Consider the following 15,048-nt stretch of genomic DNA (forward strand, 5'->3'; position numbering starts at 1 on the left):
CAGGAAGGGAAGCCAGAGATTGGCCAGCAGGCACCACAAACACATTTTATCCAGACCCTCTTCCCAACTTCGCTTGCTGTGATTATGGTATAGTTATGTATGAGCCCCAAATTAAAGGACTCTGTTCCTTGCAAATGGAAAGAATGCTTTCATGCACATGAAGTTTTTTTAAACCTGATTACTGCCTGGGGAGTCAAGCAGTAGCCCACCAGGAGGAACCGGAGTTTGGTGAGAATCACAGAGCTGGGAGATGCCAGAGCTCCACAAAAGGAATTTTTATTTCTTGCTTTTAAACAAAATAAGATGCTTCCAGAGCCCCCCCCCCCCCCCCAGAAACGAAGTCTCATTATGTTGCCCAGGCAGGTGTTAAATTCCTGGCCTCAAATGATCCTCCCGCCTCAGCCTCCCAAGGTGCTGGGATTACAGGTGTGAGCCACCACACCCGGCCCAGAGTACTTTTTTTTACTGTAGAAAACATTTTTAGAACTTGAGAACTTTTCTAAAATACTACTTTGTCAGCTGAACAATATAGAAAGTACAGAGGCAAGTGCCTATCCAGAACCATGTGGCGACTTAGAAGCGGGGCTTGCGCTTGCGACCGGTGTACTGGGTGTCAGGTCTGACTTCCCTGTGCAAAAAAGGAATAGGACAGTCTCAGAAAAAAAAGATCAAAGCAGCCTGGACCCTTCAAATGCAGGGGAGCTCTTAGTGGCAATAGGCACCCCCCCCCCCACCCACCCGCCAGCTGCCAGGCTGGCACTCACCTGCCCTGGCGCCTGTGCCGCTCCTTCTTCTCCAGCACCCATGCCCGGCTCTTCCTCACCATTCCCCGCCGCGACATCCTGAATGGGACCCTGTGGTGGAAACAGCGATGAGCTGGTGGATGGCTGATGGATGGGGCTGCCCAGCTGGCCCCCACTTGAATCCATGGCAAGCTTACCTCTGAGTCTGGTGGCCTCAGATGCCCCTTCCCTCAAATGCTCCACCTTCCCTACAACACAAGTCCCCACTCTGGACACCCTCCTTCCCAATAACATCCACCCAGGCCACAGAGGTTGTTGGGTGGGGAGAGGAGAGGGCTGGGCCAGGCATGGAGATCTCAATGCCAGCAAGCAGTCTGTTCCCTCTTTGGGAAGCAGCTAAGCAGCAGTAAGCAGGCCGCTTTCTACCAATGCAGTGACACATCATCATCTGAACTTCAAGAGCACAGTGGACAGTTCACGGCAGGAGCTTAGGGTCCACAGCTTGGGGGCAGGAAGACAGGGATGGAAAGAAGGGGCTGAAAAGGAAGGACTGAGGGGTGTGAAGGAAGAAGGAAAGAGGGCTGGGGTAACCCCGAACACCCCTGTGACCATCCATAGAAACCAGAGACAGGGCAAGCCAACGAGCTGCCATTCGGGTGCCTGGGCCTGATGGGCCAGCACAAAGCAGGAGCAGTTGCAGAGCAGGACTGGGGACACAGGAGTCATCATCTCAAGGTTCTACAAGGAGTACAAAGCAAGGGCTGAGTGGCGAAGAGGGGCCAACAGGTGGGCCATGGGAGAAGCAGCAAAGGGGAAAGTCATCAAGGGAGCTAAAGGGAGGAGGTGAAGACAGAGTGCCCCAAAACACAGGTCCCAAGAGAAGTGGGGGCCCAGCCCTGCAGGAGGCACATGAGAGGCATGGGAGGGAGGAGGCCAGGAGGAAGGAAGGAACAGGCCAAAAAAAGCCTGGAGACTGATTAGGTAAAAGCTTAAAAGACTTAATTCACCTATTTATTTAAAATAAACAAGTGTCCTGAATGTGGTTAGACGGAGGTGACAGTAACAGAGGCCCTTCCCTGCTCTCTACCTCATCTGAGGAACTGAAAGTGTGAGCCTACAGAACGAGGGATGGCAAGGTATGTGCTGGGCACCCTGAACACACTGCCAAGATGGGTGGCACTACCCCCACTTTTCAGATAGCTGAGGAATGGAGGCTCACTCACATCATTCAGCTTACCCATGTTTACTTTTAGGACATGTCGTCTGAAGACACCAATGTGAGGACAAAAGGGATCCTAAGATGCATGGAGTAGATGAGGCAATGTGTACCTCCCCTGTGAGGGAGGAGATGCGAGTGCACCCTGGGAGCACAAGACGGACACCTGAGAGAAGAGGTCATCCAGAAGGCCCCAGCTGCCCACGGGGAATGAACTAGGGAAGCTAAGGGAAATGAGCAAAGACCAAGGGGGTCAGGCAGCATAAACCTATGGTGGACGCGAGGAACATGCCTGGCTGCGCCCAGCTGTGGGCCTTTCCCAACACGTGCATTTGGGGCTCATTTTTCCTCTTAAATGTCTTAAAGGTCTTCTTTTTTTTTTTTTTTTTTTTTTTTTTGAGGCGGAGTCTTGCTCTGTCTCCCAGGCTGGAGTGCAGTGGCCGGATCTCAGCTCACTGCAAGCTCCGCCTCCTGGGTTCCCGCCATTCTCCTGCCTCAGCCTCCCAAGTAGCTGGGACTACAGGCGCCCGCCACCTCGCCCGGCTAGATTTTTGTATTTTTAGTAGAGACGGGGTTTCACTGTGTTCGCCAGGATGGTCTCGATCTCCTGACCTTGTGATCCGCCCGTCTCGGCCTCCCAAAGTGCTGGGATTACAGGCTTGAGCCACCGCGCCCGGCCTTAAAGGTCTTAAGACCTTTCCCTCATGTCAACTGGAACTCAGAAACAACCTCCCTCTTCACTACCTTATCATCAACTATTCATTCAGAAAAATACTGAGCACTTTTTACTAACAAGACACTATTTTCAACGTCAGGGATACAATACCAGTCCTCAGCAAGTTTTCATTCTAGCTGGAGATACAAATAATAACCAAGTCAACTGGTATGTATGACTCAGAGCAGCGAAGGGTATTAAGGAAAATCAACCTGAGCGGGGAGCGGAACTGCAAGGAAGACACTGAAAGAGTAATGTCAAGATACAACTTACATTTTAGAAAAAGAGAAAAAGACCAGTCTTGCTGCTATGCAGAAAATAATCTGCAAGAAGCAAAGACTGCAAAGGCAGGGAGACAAGGTAGGCAGCTGTTTCAACAATCCAGGCTAGGGGTAGTGCTGGATTAGGCTCTGCTGGATTAGACTCGTTGGAAGCAGGGAGAGCCAGCATGGGGATACACACTGAGGGACGGACAGCAGGGCTCAATGACAGGCTGACGGGATGTGAAATGTAGGGAAAGACAGGAATGATCAAGAATGGTAAAGAATGGAGGATGGGCCGGGCGCGGTGGCTCAAGCCTGTAATCCCAGCACTTTGGAAGGCCAAGGCAGGCAAATCACGAGGTCAGGAGTTCAAGACCAGCCTGGCCAACATGGCAAAACCCCCTCTCTACCAAAAATACAAAAAATTAGCTGGGTGTAATGGTGGGCGCCTGCAATCCCAGCTACTTGGGAGGCTGAGGCAGGAGAATTGCTTGAACCTGGGAGGCGGAGGTTGCAGTGAGTTGAGATCAAGCCACAGCACTCCAGCCCGGATGACAGAGTGAGACTTCATGTCAAAAAAAAAAAAAGGAGGATGGCCAGGCATGGTGGCTCACACGCTCACATCAGTCATACCAGAACTTTGGGAGGCTGAGACAGGGGGCTCGCTGGAGGCCAGAAGTTCAAGACTAGCCTGAAAAACATGGCAAGACCCCATCTCTACCAAAAACTTTAAAAATTAACCAGGCATGGTGGCATGCACTTGTAGTCTCCGCTACCTGGGAGGTGGAGGCAGGAGGATCATTTGAGCCCAGGAGTGTGAGGCTGCAGTGAGCTAAGATTCCACCACTGCACCCTAGCCTGGGTAAGAGAGCAAGACCCTGTCTCAAAAAAAAGAAAAAAAAAAAAAAAAAAGAACACTTAGGGGATGAAAACCAAGAGCTGTTCTGTTTGAGATACCCGTGTAAAGTCCAGGTGTGGACACTGAGGAGGCACTGGGAAACCCCAGGTGGCAGAGAATGAAGATACACATTTGGGAGTCAGGAACTTCTGGCTGGCATTTACACACCACAGAGAGAGAAGGGATCCAATCCAGGCTGGGCCCAGGACTCGAGGAGGAAGCAGCAGTGGACTGAGGAGCAGCCAGGAAGGCTGAGGAAACCACGACAGTGGGCGGAAGGCCAAGTGAAGGAAGTGTCAAGGAGGAAGCGCGCTGCTGCCTCCGACCCTACTGAGCAGGCAGGACAAGAAAAAAGGTTGGAAGTGACCAGACGTGGCTTGACGGAAACTGGTGGTGGCCTGGACAAGAACGATTTTTGGTAAGACATAATTGTCAGCCTGAGAAGTGGAATGAGAGAATGGCAGGAGGGAAGAAGAAAGAGGCAGGTCTGAGTCCTGCTATGAAGGCAAGCACATCAATGGGGTGGTTAGCAGTTGTTATGGGGTTAATTAAGGCATGAATTTTTCTAGAAAAGGACAACTTGTGCAGCATGCCTGTGTGCCGACCGGAGTCACCCAGGAGAGTCAAGATGAGCATGCAGGAGGGAAGGGGGAGCCACGGCACCCAAGGGAGAGGGTCCCGGATGCAGGTGGAGGGCAGCATCAGGAAGGAAGGAGACAGCCTGCCAGGTGTGGCAAGAGGAAGGGGTACGTGTTGGCTCACAAAGGGAGCTCCAAGCTGCATGGCTGCCCACAGACATCCAGGACCCCAAACTCCTAGCCCCAAACAGGCACAGTCCAAACGGGGCCTGATGTTTCTACCACCACCTTGGTGTCCCTGCTGCATGTGACCTGAGAGGCTTGGGTGAGGGTGGAGAGAAGTCCATGTCTAACAAATATGGCAGCCCCTGCTGCAGTCGGGGTAGGGTTCAGCAGTTGCTTTACCTCTCATTGGTGAACACAGACTCCCTGGGTTCATCTTCATCCTGATTTTCACTCAGCCCCTGCAGGAACCAAAGTGCACTTAGGTCACCTTGAAGAGTTCTCAACCCATCTGCCCCACTCCAGAAGCCCGGGCACCCAGGCCAGAGCCCTTCCAACAGGGACAAGGTCCAGTCCCACGAGAAGGAACCGACATGCCTTTCTGGGACCTGAAGAGCAGAGGTCTCTGCCTCCGGATTCCAGAGGACGTGAGCACTCCAGGCTCTGCACTCTGGGGCTGGGCCCTGCTTCCCCATCAGTGTTCTCCCAGCAGGCTCTACAGGCTGAGCCCCACTGCCTGGAAGTCAAGACACAGGCCTGCTGGCAAACCCAGTGTCCCTCACCTCTGGTATAAAGGTCGAAGGCCCAGAAAACAAGCAGAGGTAGAATCTGAAAGGAGAAAGTGCAACGTGAGGACTGGGTGGAGAAACCCCATAGGGAGACAAGTTCTCGCCACCCCGTCTCCCCACCCCGCCTGCCTGGACCCTGGTGACCCACACCCCAGCACTCCTCTGCACCACTGAGTGGCCTGAAAGGGCTATGCCACTACCCTCCCTCCTGCAGCCCAGGCAGCACACCAGACCCCAGTGCTCACTTCTTTGCTTTGGCACTGTTAGGGTAGTCCACCACCATGCCACCGGAGAAGCCCGCCTTTGTGGCCTGGGTTGTGATCAGCTCCAACTGAAGAAAGAAAGGCAGTGGGTCAGGCAGCGGAGGTGAGAGGAGCAGACAGCTTTATCTCCCTCCCCTCCTTCAGAAACCAGTCTGCCCCAGGACGAATCCTGCCTGGGAGAACTTAAGGTCGCTGTAAGCCACGTAGAGAAAAGTGCAGGCATGGCCCACACCTTGCTCAGGAGAATTACAGAACAAAGCAACTCCTCTCATTCTCACTTTCCAGCACAGGGACCCAGCTCTCCACTCAAGTTTAGGAAGGAGATGGCCACAATTGGAAGCCAGACTCATTCATGTTATTAGTCAGGGACAGCTCTTCACTTATCTTTCAACATCTACATCCTACTCCGCCATTCCTTAATTATACATCACACAACAGACAACTGTCGGTGCCCTCTCCCCCTTCCTAAATGGCATTCACTTATTTGGTTATGGAAATCAGTCGTATCACCTTATCTATAATACCATGTCATCTGCCAAGAGAAGGCATCCCACCCCACCTCCGCAAATGCCACCCCCTTAGGATATCAGGTCATCAAATGTGCCATCAGGGGCCACACTAGGGTGCGTGTTTTCTCCTTTTCCCGCCAATCTGCATAAAGTTCTTTGTCGCTTCCCCAGGACAGCTTACCTGTTGAGTCCCCCCTCTCCCCTGCACACCCAGTAGCCAAGGGACTCACCTGCTCTGAGTTCTCAGGGTATAGCTGCAGGACAGCTCGGGATCCCCGGACCTGAAAGAAACAGGAACATCACTGTCTTACAAATGACCGCATCAGCTTAGGGCCTGGACACCCTCCCTTCCTTCATTCACCGAGTATTTCCTGAGTTTCCATTATGGATGGATAAGGCACTGCTGTTAGGGCTGGGGATAGTCATGAACAAAAGAGATCACCCTGAACTTTGGAGCTCACATTTTAATAGGGGAGGCAACTCATTCACAGTAGCAATTTTTTCTTTGTTCCAAAAAGAGGAATTGGACAAAGTGACAAAGAGTTTCCTTTCAGTTCAGTTTACTTTCGGTTCCAAAAAGCTCTATTTCAGATGGACACTTGAGCAGAGATTTGAATGGAGTGAGGAGCTGGCTGTTTAAAGGTAGAGGGGAAGAGCCTTCCAGCACGGAGAAGAGGAAACATAAAGGCCCTTGGAACTACAATATTAACCCAGTACGCCAGGAGGAAAACTCATGTGACACACAAGACCAGCGGCCAGATCGGCAGGAGCAGTCCACCCCAGGAAAGACCAGCGGCCAGATCGGCAGGAGGAGTCCACCCCACGAAAGACCAGCAGCCAGATCCGCAGGAGGAGTCCACCCCAGGAAAGACCAGCGGCCAGATCCGCAGGAGGAGTCCACCCCAGGAAAGACCAGCGGCCAGATCCGCAGGAGGAGTCCACCCCACGAAAGACCAGCAGCCAGATCCGCAGGAGGAGTCCACTCCAGGAAAGACCAGCGGCCAGATCGGCAGGGGCAGTCCACCCCAGGAAAACTAAGGATGGGCTGGACCAGGCTAAGGAGGCAAAAACCACTCAGATCCTTCAAAACGGACTCATTTTTAAGCTGGCACAGTGGCTTACACCTATAATTCCATCACTTTGGGAGGCTGATGCAGGAGGATTGCTTGAAGCCAGGAGTTTAACACCAGCCTGGGCAACATAGCTAGACACCATCTCTAAAAAAAAAAGAAACTAAAAAATTAGCCTGGCATGGTGGTGTGTGCCTGTAGCCCAAGCTACTTGAGAAGCTGAGACCAAGATTTTGAGGGTGCAGTGGATCACACCATTGCACTCCATCCCAGGCAACAGAGCAAAAATCTGTCTCAAAAAACAAGATTTAAAAATAACTCATTTTTAGGACTTAAAATCTCAGACTATCATCTAATCCTAGTGAACAACTGAAATTAACGTCGTAAGTTAAAAAGGCAAGATAAAGCTAATGTCGGCTCTCTCTGCGGTAAATAACTATCCTGTTCCCCATCCGACGAAAAGGATCAGCATTAGGTGGAGGGAGAAGTGAGGAGTCAGAAGCATGTGGGCACTTTGGAAGGTACCCCTCTGGATGGTCTCAACACGACATCTCTTGTCCTCACTCTGCTCAGTCCATGCCCCCAAACCAACTTCTGATCCCCAAACCAACTTCTGACTACAACTCAGAGTAATAGACATAGGAATACCAATCAACAGAAGTAGGCCCTATTACAAGTTAATAAATTGGTCTCCGATTTTGCCATCAGTGACTTCTGGGTTTGATTAGCGTGTATCAATCCACTGAGCTTGAACTTCTTTAGGCTGAGAACCTGGACAGAAGCAACCACAGTAAGGTCCTGCTACCCCATGCGGTCCCATATGAGTAGCGTTCCCATCATGGGACACCTCAATTTCCTCACTCTACCTGCAGGGCTACGGAGGGACAGGCAGCTAACCCAGATGGGGAGAAGACCTTATACTCACGAGAACAGAAAAAAGAGAAGCAAAAAAGCAGTACAGGCGCTTGGCAGGGTTTTCAGACTTCTTGTTAGCATTACACAGCCACTGCACAGCAGAAATGCTAAAAAGGAACGGACCTAGTCAGGCAAGGGAGCAATCCACATTGCTCCCCCAACCGCTTCAAGCTTCTCGACATCATTCGTCTTGGATCTCCAAGAGAAACCCCTCCTCCCACAGCTTCCCTTCTTAGAAAGTGCAGGTTCAGGCCACGTACAGTGGCTCACGCCCTGTAATCCCAGCATTTTCTGAGGCCAAGACAAAATTGCCTGAGGCCAGGAGTTCAAAACCAACCTGGACAACATAGCAAGACCCCATCTCTACTCAAAAGTATTTTAAAGTTTAAAAATTTAAAGACAAAGAAAAAAGTGCAGGTCCACTGCAGGTCATGATTCTACAACACTAGAAAAATAGGACATACAGAAGGACAGCGTTCACGTCCCTCAGTCAGTCCCAGAAACCTTTCCTCAACCTTGTTTCCATCTGCATCCCGAGTTGAAAATTTCTCCATGTCAAGACTGTCTGCCCACACACCCCTCCTTGTTCCCTTCCTCCAATCCAAGGAAACAGGCTTTAGACTATTCACACATACACAGCCACCCCATCACCCTTCCTCTTAAATCACTCCCTTCCACTCTACCTGTTGAGTGTTTTCACAACCCCCAGATTTAAAACCTCAAGCAACCGAGCACGGTGGCTCAACCTGTAATCCCAGTATTTTGGGAGACTGAGGCAGGTGGATCACCTGAAGTCAGGAGTTTGAGGCCAGCCAGACCAATACGGTGAAACCCCGTTGCTACTAAAAATACAAAAATTAGCTCGGTGTGGTGGCATGTGCCTGTAATCCCAGCTACTCAGGAGGCTGAGGCAGAAGAATCACTTGAACCCAGGAGGCGGAGTTTGCAATAAGATGAGATTGCACCACTGCACTCCAGCCTGGGCAACAGAGCAAGCCTCCATCTCAAAAAATAAACTAAAAAAACCCTCAAGCAGTCACTATGTCTTCCTTCCTGCCCTTCCCCTCCCTCTCTGCTGTACACACACATGCAGAGCCCTACCTCCACTCCCACAGTCGCTCCCAACTTTCACGTCCCCCCACCAATGCTCAGCGCTACCAGCTCAAATGCTTCCACCTAACTCCCTCTCCTCTTCCATCTGAAAATCACCTTCCTTAAACACACATCTGATCCCGTCACCTGCCAACTCCCTATCATCTACGCCATCAAGCCCAAACTTCTTAGGACACACTTAAGTGCCTTCTAGGAACCAACCACACACAACGCCATCTTCTGTGGAATCTCTCATTCATCACTCTCATCTCAGGCCCCTTTCCCACTAGTGTCAGTGCCTCTGCCCACTGTTCCCTCACTCGGAAACCCTCTCCTTGACTATCCAAATTCCTCCCAGCCTTCAAGGCGCAGCCCCTCCACCCAAGGCTTTCCTGTGCTGTGGCAGCCCCACGACTCTCTAGAGCACACACCACTCATGGCCTTATATTCAGTTGCCTGGTCCAAGTCCTAAAGCACCTAATAAACTGTGGAAAGTCTTAAACGCAGAGACTGTTTCATTTCCCCGTACTCCACAGCAACTTGTATGTCTTACATGTAGCAAATGTTTACAAAAGAAAGTCTGGGCCATGTGCGGTGGCTCACACCTGTAATCCCAGCACTCTGGGAGGCTGAGGCGGGCGGATCACGAAGTCAGGAGTTCAGTACCAGCCTGGCCAACATGGTGAAACCCCCGTCTCCACGAAAACACAAAATCAGCCGAGCATAGTGGTGAGCGCCTGTAATCCCAGCTACTTGGGAGGCTGAGGCAGGAGAATCACTTGAGCCTGGGAGGCAGAGGTTGCAGTGAGCCCAGATTGCACCACTGCACTCCAGCCTGGTGACAGAGCAAGACTCTGTCTCAATAGAAAAAAAAAAAAAATTAGCTAGGTATGGTGGCATGGGCCTGTAGTCCCAGCTACTCAGGGGCAGATCACCTGAACCCAGGAGGTGGAGGCTGCAGTATGAGCCGTAATCATAGACACTGCACTACAGCCTAAGTGAGAGTGAGAGCCTGTCTCTAAATAAATAAAAGCAGGAAGTGAAGACCCTCACCTGATGCAACCGTCAAATGTGCCCGGCTTGAATGGGATGCCCTGGCCCATATCCCCCAGCAGTAGGTCTCCCTCTATCTCTCGGTCCACAGCCTCATCTACATTAGAGAAAAGGCAGTCAGAGAAAGAGACAATACCTGTGGCTTCTCTACACCCATCAGGGTAATCCACCCTGGTGCCAAACAGGACATACTTACCCAGCATGGCAGGGCTGATATCCAGGCCCACCCAATAGTGCCCTTCATCTGAGAGATAACTTCCACTCAGCCCAGTGCCACAGCTGGAAGACAGGATCATAAACTCAGGATCAGTTTGCAAAGGTACTTCACCACCTCAGACAATCTGAACCAGGCCCCAGAATCTCACCCAATATCCAGCAGGTAACAGGGCTTATTCTCTGGCAGATAAAGAAGCTCCAATGCTCGCCCAGCCATCCTGGTCTGGATATCAATCATCCGTGAGCTGGGAAGGCAGAAACACAAGTGGACATGGTAAAGGAGTTCTGGGTGAATACCTCCCCCAGACCAAAAAAAAAAAAAAAAACAAGTTAAAAAAAAAAAAAGGATCCATCATCCCAAGGTACTCCTTTCTGACCCCCTCTAAATTGGGATCAACAAATTCAACTATTTAAAAGTGACCCCAAAATTCCATGTAATTCAGGACCATGTTATTTGGTGGTAACAAATTATCATTGTACCGCTGCCAAGCAGATGTATAAAAGGCAAATCACTTTCCTAATAATAAACAACCATTGGGATCTGCAACTCTATTAGGCTGGGCTGCTCTAGCATTTGTTGAAAACATTTTTTGCAAGAATTATTCTCCATAGTTTCTCTCATCTAGAAAGATCAATAATGCACAAAAACCTACAGAAGCACAGTCTGTGAGAAACACAACACGAGCCACATATAGCCAGTCAAAAAGAAACTTAAACAGAAAGAAACTGGAGTCATATTTTTAACCCCATATATTTGATAACATACTTTCTTTAACCCAGTATGTTCAAAGTACCACTTCAACATATAATCGACATAAAAAGTCAGCAGTAAGGACCGGGACTGGTGGCTCACGCCTATAATCCCGGTACTTTGGCAGGTCAGGGCGGACGGATCCCGTGAGCAACTTACCAGATCCTTGGGCACCACAGCCAAAACCCCCTCTACACAAAAAAAATTACACAAACTAGCCGGGCATGAAGTGGCGCGCCTGTAGTTCCCAACTACCCGGGAGGCGAGGTTGCAGCCACTGCAGCACTTCAGCCTGGGCGACAGAATGAGACTGTCGCACACTCACACAAAAATATCAAGCTATTTCAGCCGGCGTGGTGGTGAGTACCTCTAGTTCCGGAACTGGGGAGAATGGCTTGAGGCGGCAGTCGGCAGGGATCATGCCATGGTACTCCTGCCTGGGCAACAGACAGACCCTGTCCCTAAAAAAAGAAACGGTATCCAATAGCTATTTATTTACTGATTGACTGAGTCAGGGTCTCACTCTGTCGCCAAGGCTGGAGTGCAGTGGTGCGATCGCAGCTCACTGCAACCTCTGCCTCTCAGGTTCAAGCGATTCTCCTGCCTCAGCCTCCCATAGGCCGGCTAATTTTTGTATTTTCAGTAGAGACCGGATTTCACCACGTTGGCCAGGTTGGTCTCGGAATTCCCTACCTCAGGTCATCCATCTGCCTCGGCCTCCCAAAGGGCTGGGATTACAGGCGTGAGCCACCGCGCCCAGCCAATAGCCATTTAGTTAAATAGGGCTAGTCTTTCAGGGAGAAAGCATGGAAAAACCACAAAATACCATTTTTTTTTTTTTTTTTTTGTTTTGAGACAAAAGTCTTTCTCTGTCGCCCAGGCTGGAGTGCAGTGCCGTGATGTCGGCTCACTGCAACCTCCCCGTCCCGGGTTCAGGCGAATTCTCCTGCGGCAGCAGCCTCCCGACTTGCTGGGATTACAGAAGCCTGCCATCGCGCCCGACTAATTTTGTATTTTTAGTAGAGCTAGGGTTTCGCCATGTTGGCCAGGCTGGTCTCGAACTCATGACCTCAGGTGATCCGCCCGCCTCGGCCTCCCAAAGTGTTGGGATTACAGGCGTGAGCCACCGCGCCCGCCTCCGCCCCCCCCCCCTTTTTTTTTTAAAGAGACGAGGTGCGGTGGCTCACGCCTGCAATCCCAACAGTTAGGGAGACGAAGGCGTGAGGATCACTTGAGCCCTGAGATTGGACCACCTTGAGCAACACGGCGAGACCCCGTCGCTACAAAAAATTTAAAAAATACGCCACACGCGGTGGCGCGCGCCTGAGGTCCCAGCTACTGGAGAGGCCGAGGGGAGCCACCACGTCCGGCTAACTTTTTTATTTTTGGGGGGAGACGGGGGCTCGCTACGTTGCCCAGGCTGGTCTCGAACTCTCAAGCTCAAGCGATCCTCCCGCCTCAGCCTCCCAAAGCGCTGGGACTGGTGAGATTACAGGCGTGAGTCACCCCCACCTGGCCACAACTCTAGTTTATACAAACCACCCTCTATGAAATTCAGACAGTAACACACCAACGGCTGTCGTGGAGATTTATTGGCAAACAAGACGCCACGATAAGCATCCTACGGACATTAATTACTTCCTTCCCCACACCAAGACTGACCCCTCGCCCGTACCCACCGCCCAGCGCCTCTTTTACCACATGCTTACAAGTTGTCACACTCGACTTGAAAAACCACCCACGGAAAAGCAAGCGCGATCACCCCATCTCAACGCTGAGATACCGAGGCCCAGAGAGATCGGCAAAGTTGATTTACCAAAGACAGAAAAGACACCCACCCGGGTCCTTCCCTCCCCGCACCCCCAAATTCTGCGGGCTTTCCGGGCAACGCCAGCAACCGGGACAACTTGCCGCTTCCCGACCCCCGGACACCGCGCAGTACTCGAGCTCCCCTCACTTGCGAACGTATTTCCGGGCTTCATTCTCATCATAAAACTGCGAAAAAAAGAAAAAGAAATGGCAGGTAGAGGAGGAATTCAGACGCGGTGGCCGTAGAAGTGAGGAGAGGCGTGTCCGCAGACCCTGGAACTTACCAGCTCCGGTGGTCCACCGTGCTCCGGACGCCGGCGGCGAGACGCCATTCTCACGCCTCAGCAGCACGCCTGCGAGTGGCGTTTCCCGGAACCCGCTTTTATGTCATCAGCCCGGCGACCGCTTGGTAATACACATGCTCCACCCCTCCTCGCCCGCCCCCTTACGTGACTGGCTACAGGGCGACCAACCGGCGCCTCTCATTGGCCAGTTTCTCTTGCACCGCCCGCCTAATCAATTCAAGATGGCAGCCATGCGCAGGGGATGGTGGTCGCGGCTGTTACCGTGGAGGTTGCTGCAGGCCCGTGGCTTTCCACTAAATTCTACACCCGGCCTGGGCCTGGGAACGAGGACTTATTCTCAGGGCGACTGCTCGTACTCGCGCACGGCGCTCTATGATCTGCTTGGCGTCCCCTCCACAGCCACGCAGGCCCAAATCAAGGCGGCTTACTACCGTCAGTGCTTTCTCTACCACCCGGACCGCAACTCTGGGAGCGCGGAGGCTGCCGAGCGCTTCACGCGCATCTCCCAGGCCTACGTGGTGCTGGGCAGTGCCACCCTCCGTCGTAAGTATGATCGCGGCCTCCTCAGCGACGAGGACCTGCGCGGACCCGGCGTCCGGCCCTCCAGGACGCCCGCACCCGACCCCGGCTCGCCGCCCACCTCTCGGACCTACGCCGGTTCTCGGGCCGCCCCCGGCGCCAACCGCACGATGTTCAACTTTGACGCCTTCTACCAGGCCCACTACGGGGAACAACTGGAGCGGGAACGGCGCCTGAGGGCCCGGCGGGAGGCCCTTCGCAAAAGGCGGGAGCATGCGTCCCTGAAAGGCCTCCGCTGGGAAGAGACCCGAGACACGGCTGCCATTTTCCTCGTCTTCTCAATCTTCATCATCATTGGCTTTTATATTTAATCGGAGAGAGGAGGGAAGGGGAGTGTCCCCAGCCAACCCCCCAAAAACGGCCATTTTTCCTGCCTCTGAACCCTTGGCCATTGATAGTCTAACCTCTGCTGGGATCCGAAGGAACTGTACTCCCCCTGCCCTCCCCCACCCGCCCAGCTTAGCCGATGACCTGCACATCCCTCCACTATGGTCCAGAAAAGGAGGTCTCTCGACGTCTAAGAAAAAGGCCCCCACGCTGAAGAGTCCCGAAAGCTCAGGAGTTAAGGGATTCCTGGAGTCTCTAGGGTACTTCTTCCAGAGTTTGTCTTCCTGCTTCCAGATGTAGTCAACTTCTGGAACACTCGCTGTAGCTTTATTGTAAAGCCCCTAGCAAGATTTATCTGCTCCTGCCCCGCTTGTGTACGGTGGGCCTCCTCTGTAACCTTGAAATGTGCAATGTGACCAGTTGTTGGCTGCCAAAAGAAAAGGTTCGGGGTTATACGAAACTTGTCTTTCTGTGAGTTCCCCAAGCCGCAGGTGAGACCTGGTCCAGGGTAAGAATGGGATTAGTGGAGAGCCTGCCATTCCTCCAGCTAAGGTCAGGCCCCTGGGGCACTCCCCCTTCTGTTGATAGCATGTGGGAGTGAGAAAACAAAGTCATTGAGCATAAGGAATGAGTGTTCCTGTGCCCGTATTTAATGTGTGACCTTGGAGAAGTTACTCTGTGGGCATGACAGCAGAGGAGAAAATCATTTGGCATCTTAAGGTCTGTCATGCTTTATTATCCATAGTTTTGGGGGTTTCTGTTTTGTTTTGTTTTGTTTCTGAGATGGAGTCTTGTGCTCTGTTGCCTAGGCTAGAGTGAAGTGGTGCGATCTTAGCTCACTGCAACCTCCACCTCCCGTGTTCAAGCGATTGTCCTGCCTCAGCCTCCTGACTGTGTAGCTGGGATTACCGGCTCCCGCCACCACACCTGGTTAGTTTTTTGTTATTTTTAGTAG

General features: G+C 52.0%; 2 protein-coding genes across 4 annotated transcripts; one reads left to right on the forward strand and one right to left on the reverse strand.

Moving 5' to 3' along the window:
- Positions 1-260: 260 nt before the first annotated feature.
- On the reverse strand, positions 261-13,291 carry BUD23 (BUD23 rRNA methyltransferase and ribosome maturation factor). Of its 3 annotated transcripts, none has more exons than XM_010387461.2 (12): positions 13,167-13,291; positions 13,031-13,068; positions 10,472-10,567; positions 10,303-10,385; positions 10,107-10,203; positions 7,972-8,068; positions 6,207-6,257; positions 5,450-5,535; positions 5,199-5,244; positions 4,819-4,877; positions 765-854; positions 261-628 (listed from the first exon to the last, which is right to left on the reverse strand). In XM_010387461.2, the coding sequence occupies exons 1-12, from the start codon at positions 13,212-13,214 to the stop codon at positions 574-576; spliced, it is 846 nt and encodes a 281-aa protein (XP_010385763.1). In that variant the 5' UTR covers positions 13,215-13,291; the 3' UTR covers positions 261-573. The 3 variants fall into 3 exon arrangements, with proteins under 3 accessions (XP_010385763.1, XP_010385762.1, XP_030788646.1); XM_010387460.2 differs by having other exon boundaries at positions 12,934-13,068; XM_030932786.1 differs by lacking the exons at positions 13,031-13,068; positions 13,167-13,291 and adding an exon at positions 11,441-12,058.
- Positions 13,292-13,382: 91 nt separating this feature from the next.
- On the forward strand, positions 13,383-14,553 carry DNAJC30 (DnaJ heat shock protein family (Hsp40) member C30). Its single transcript, XM_010387459.2, has one exon. It carries the CDS (start codon positions 13,409-13,411, stop codon positions 14,075-14,077), a length of 669 nt encoding a protein of 222 aa, XP_010385761.2. The 5' UTR covers positions 13,383-13,408; the 3' UTR covers positions 14,078-14,553.
- The last annotated feature ends 495 nt before the right edge of the window (positions 14,554-15,048 follow it).

The sequence above is a fragment of the Rhinopithecus roxellana genome, chromosome 6 (genome assembly GCF_007565055.1).
Source record: "Rhinopithecus roxellana isolate Shanxi Qingling chromosome 6, ASM756505v1, whole genome shotgun sequence".
NCBI classification, from domain to species: Eukaryota; Metazoa; Chordata; class Mammalia; order Primates; family Cercopithecidae; genus Rhinopithecus; species Rhinopithecus roxellana.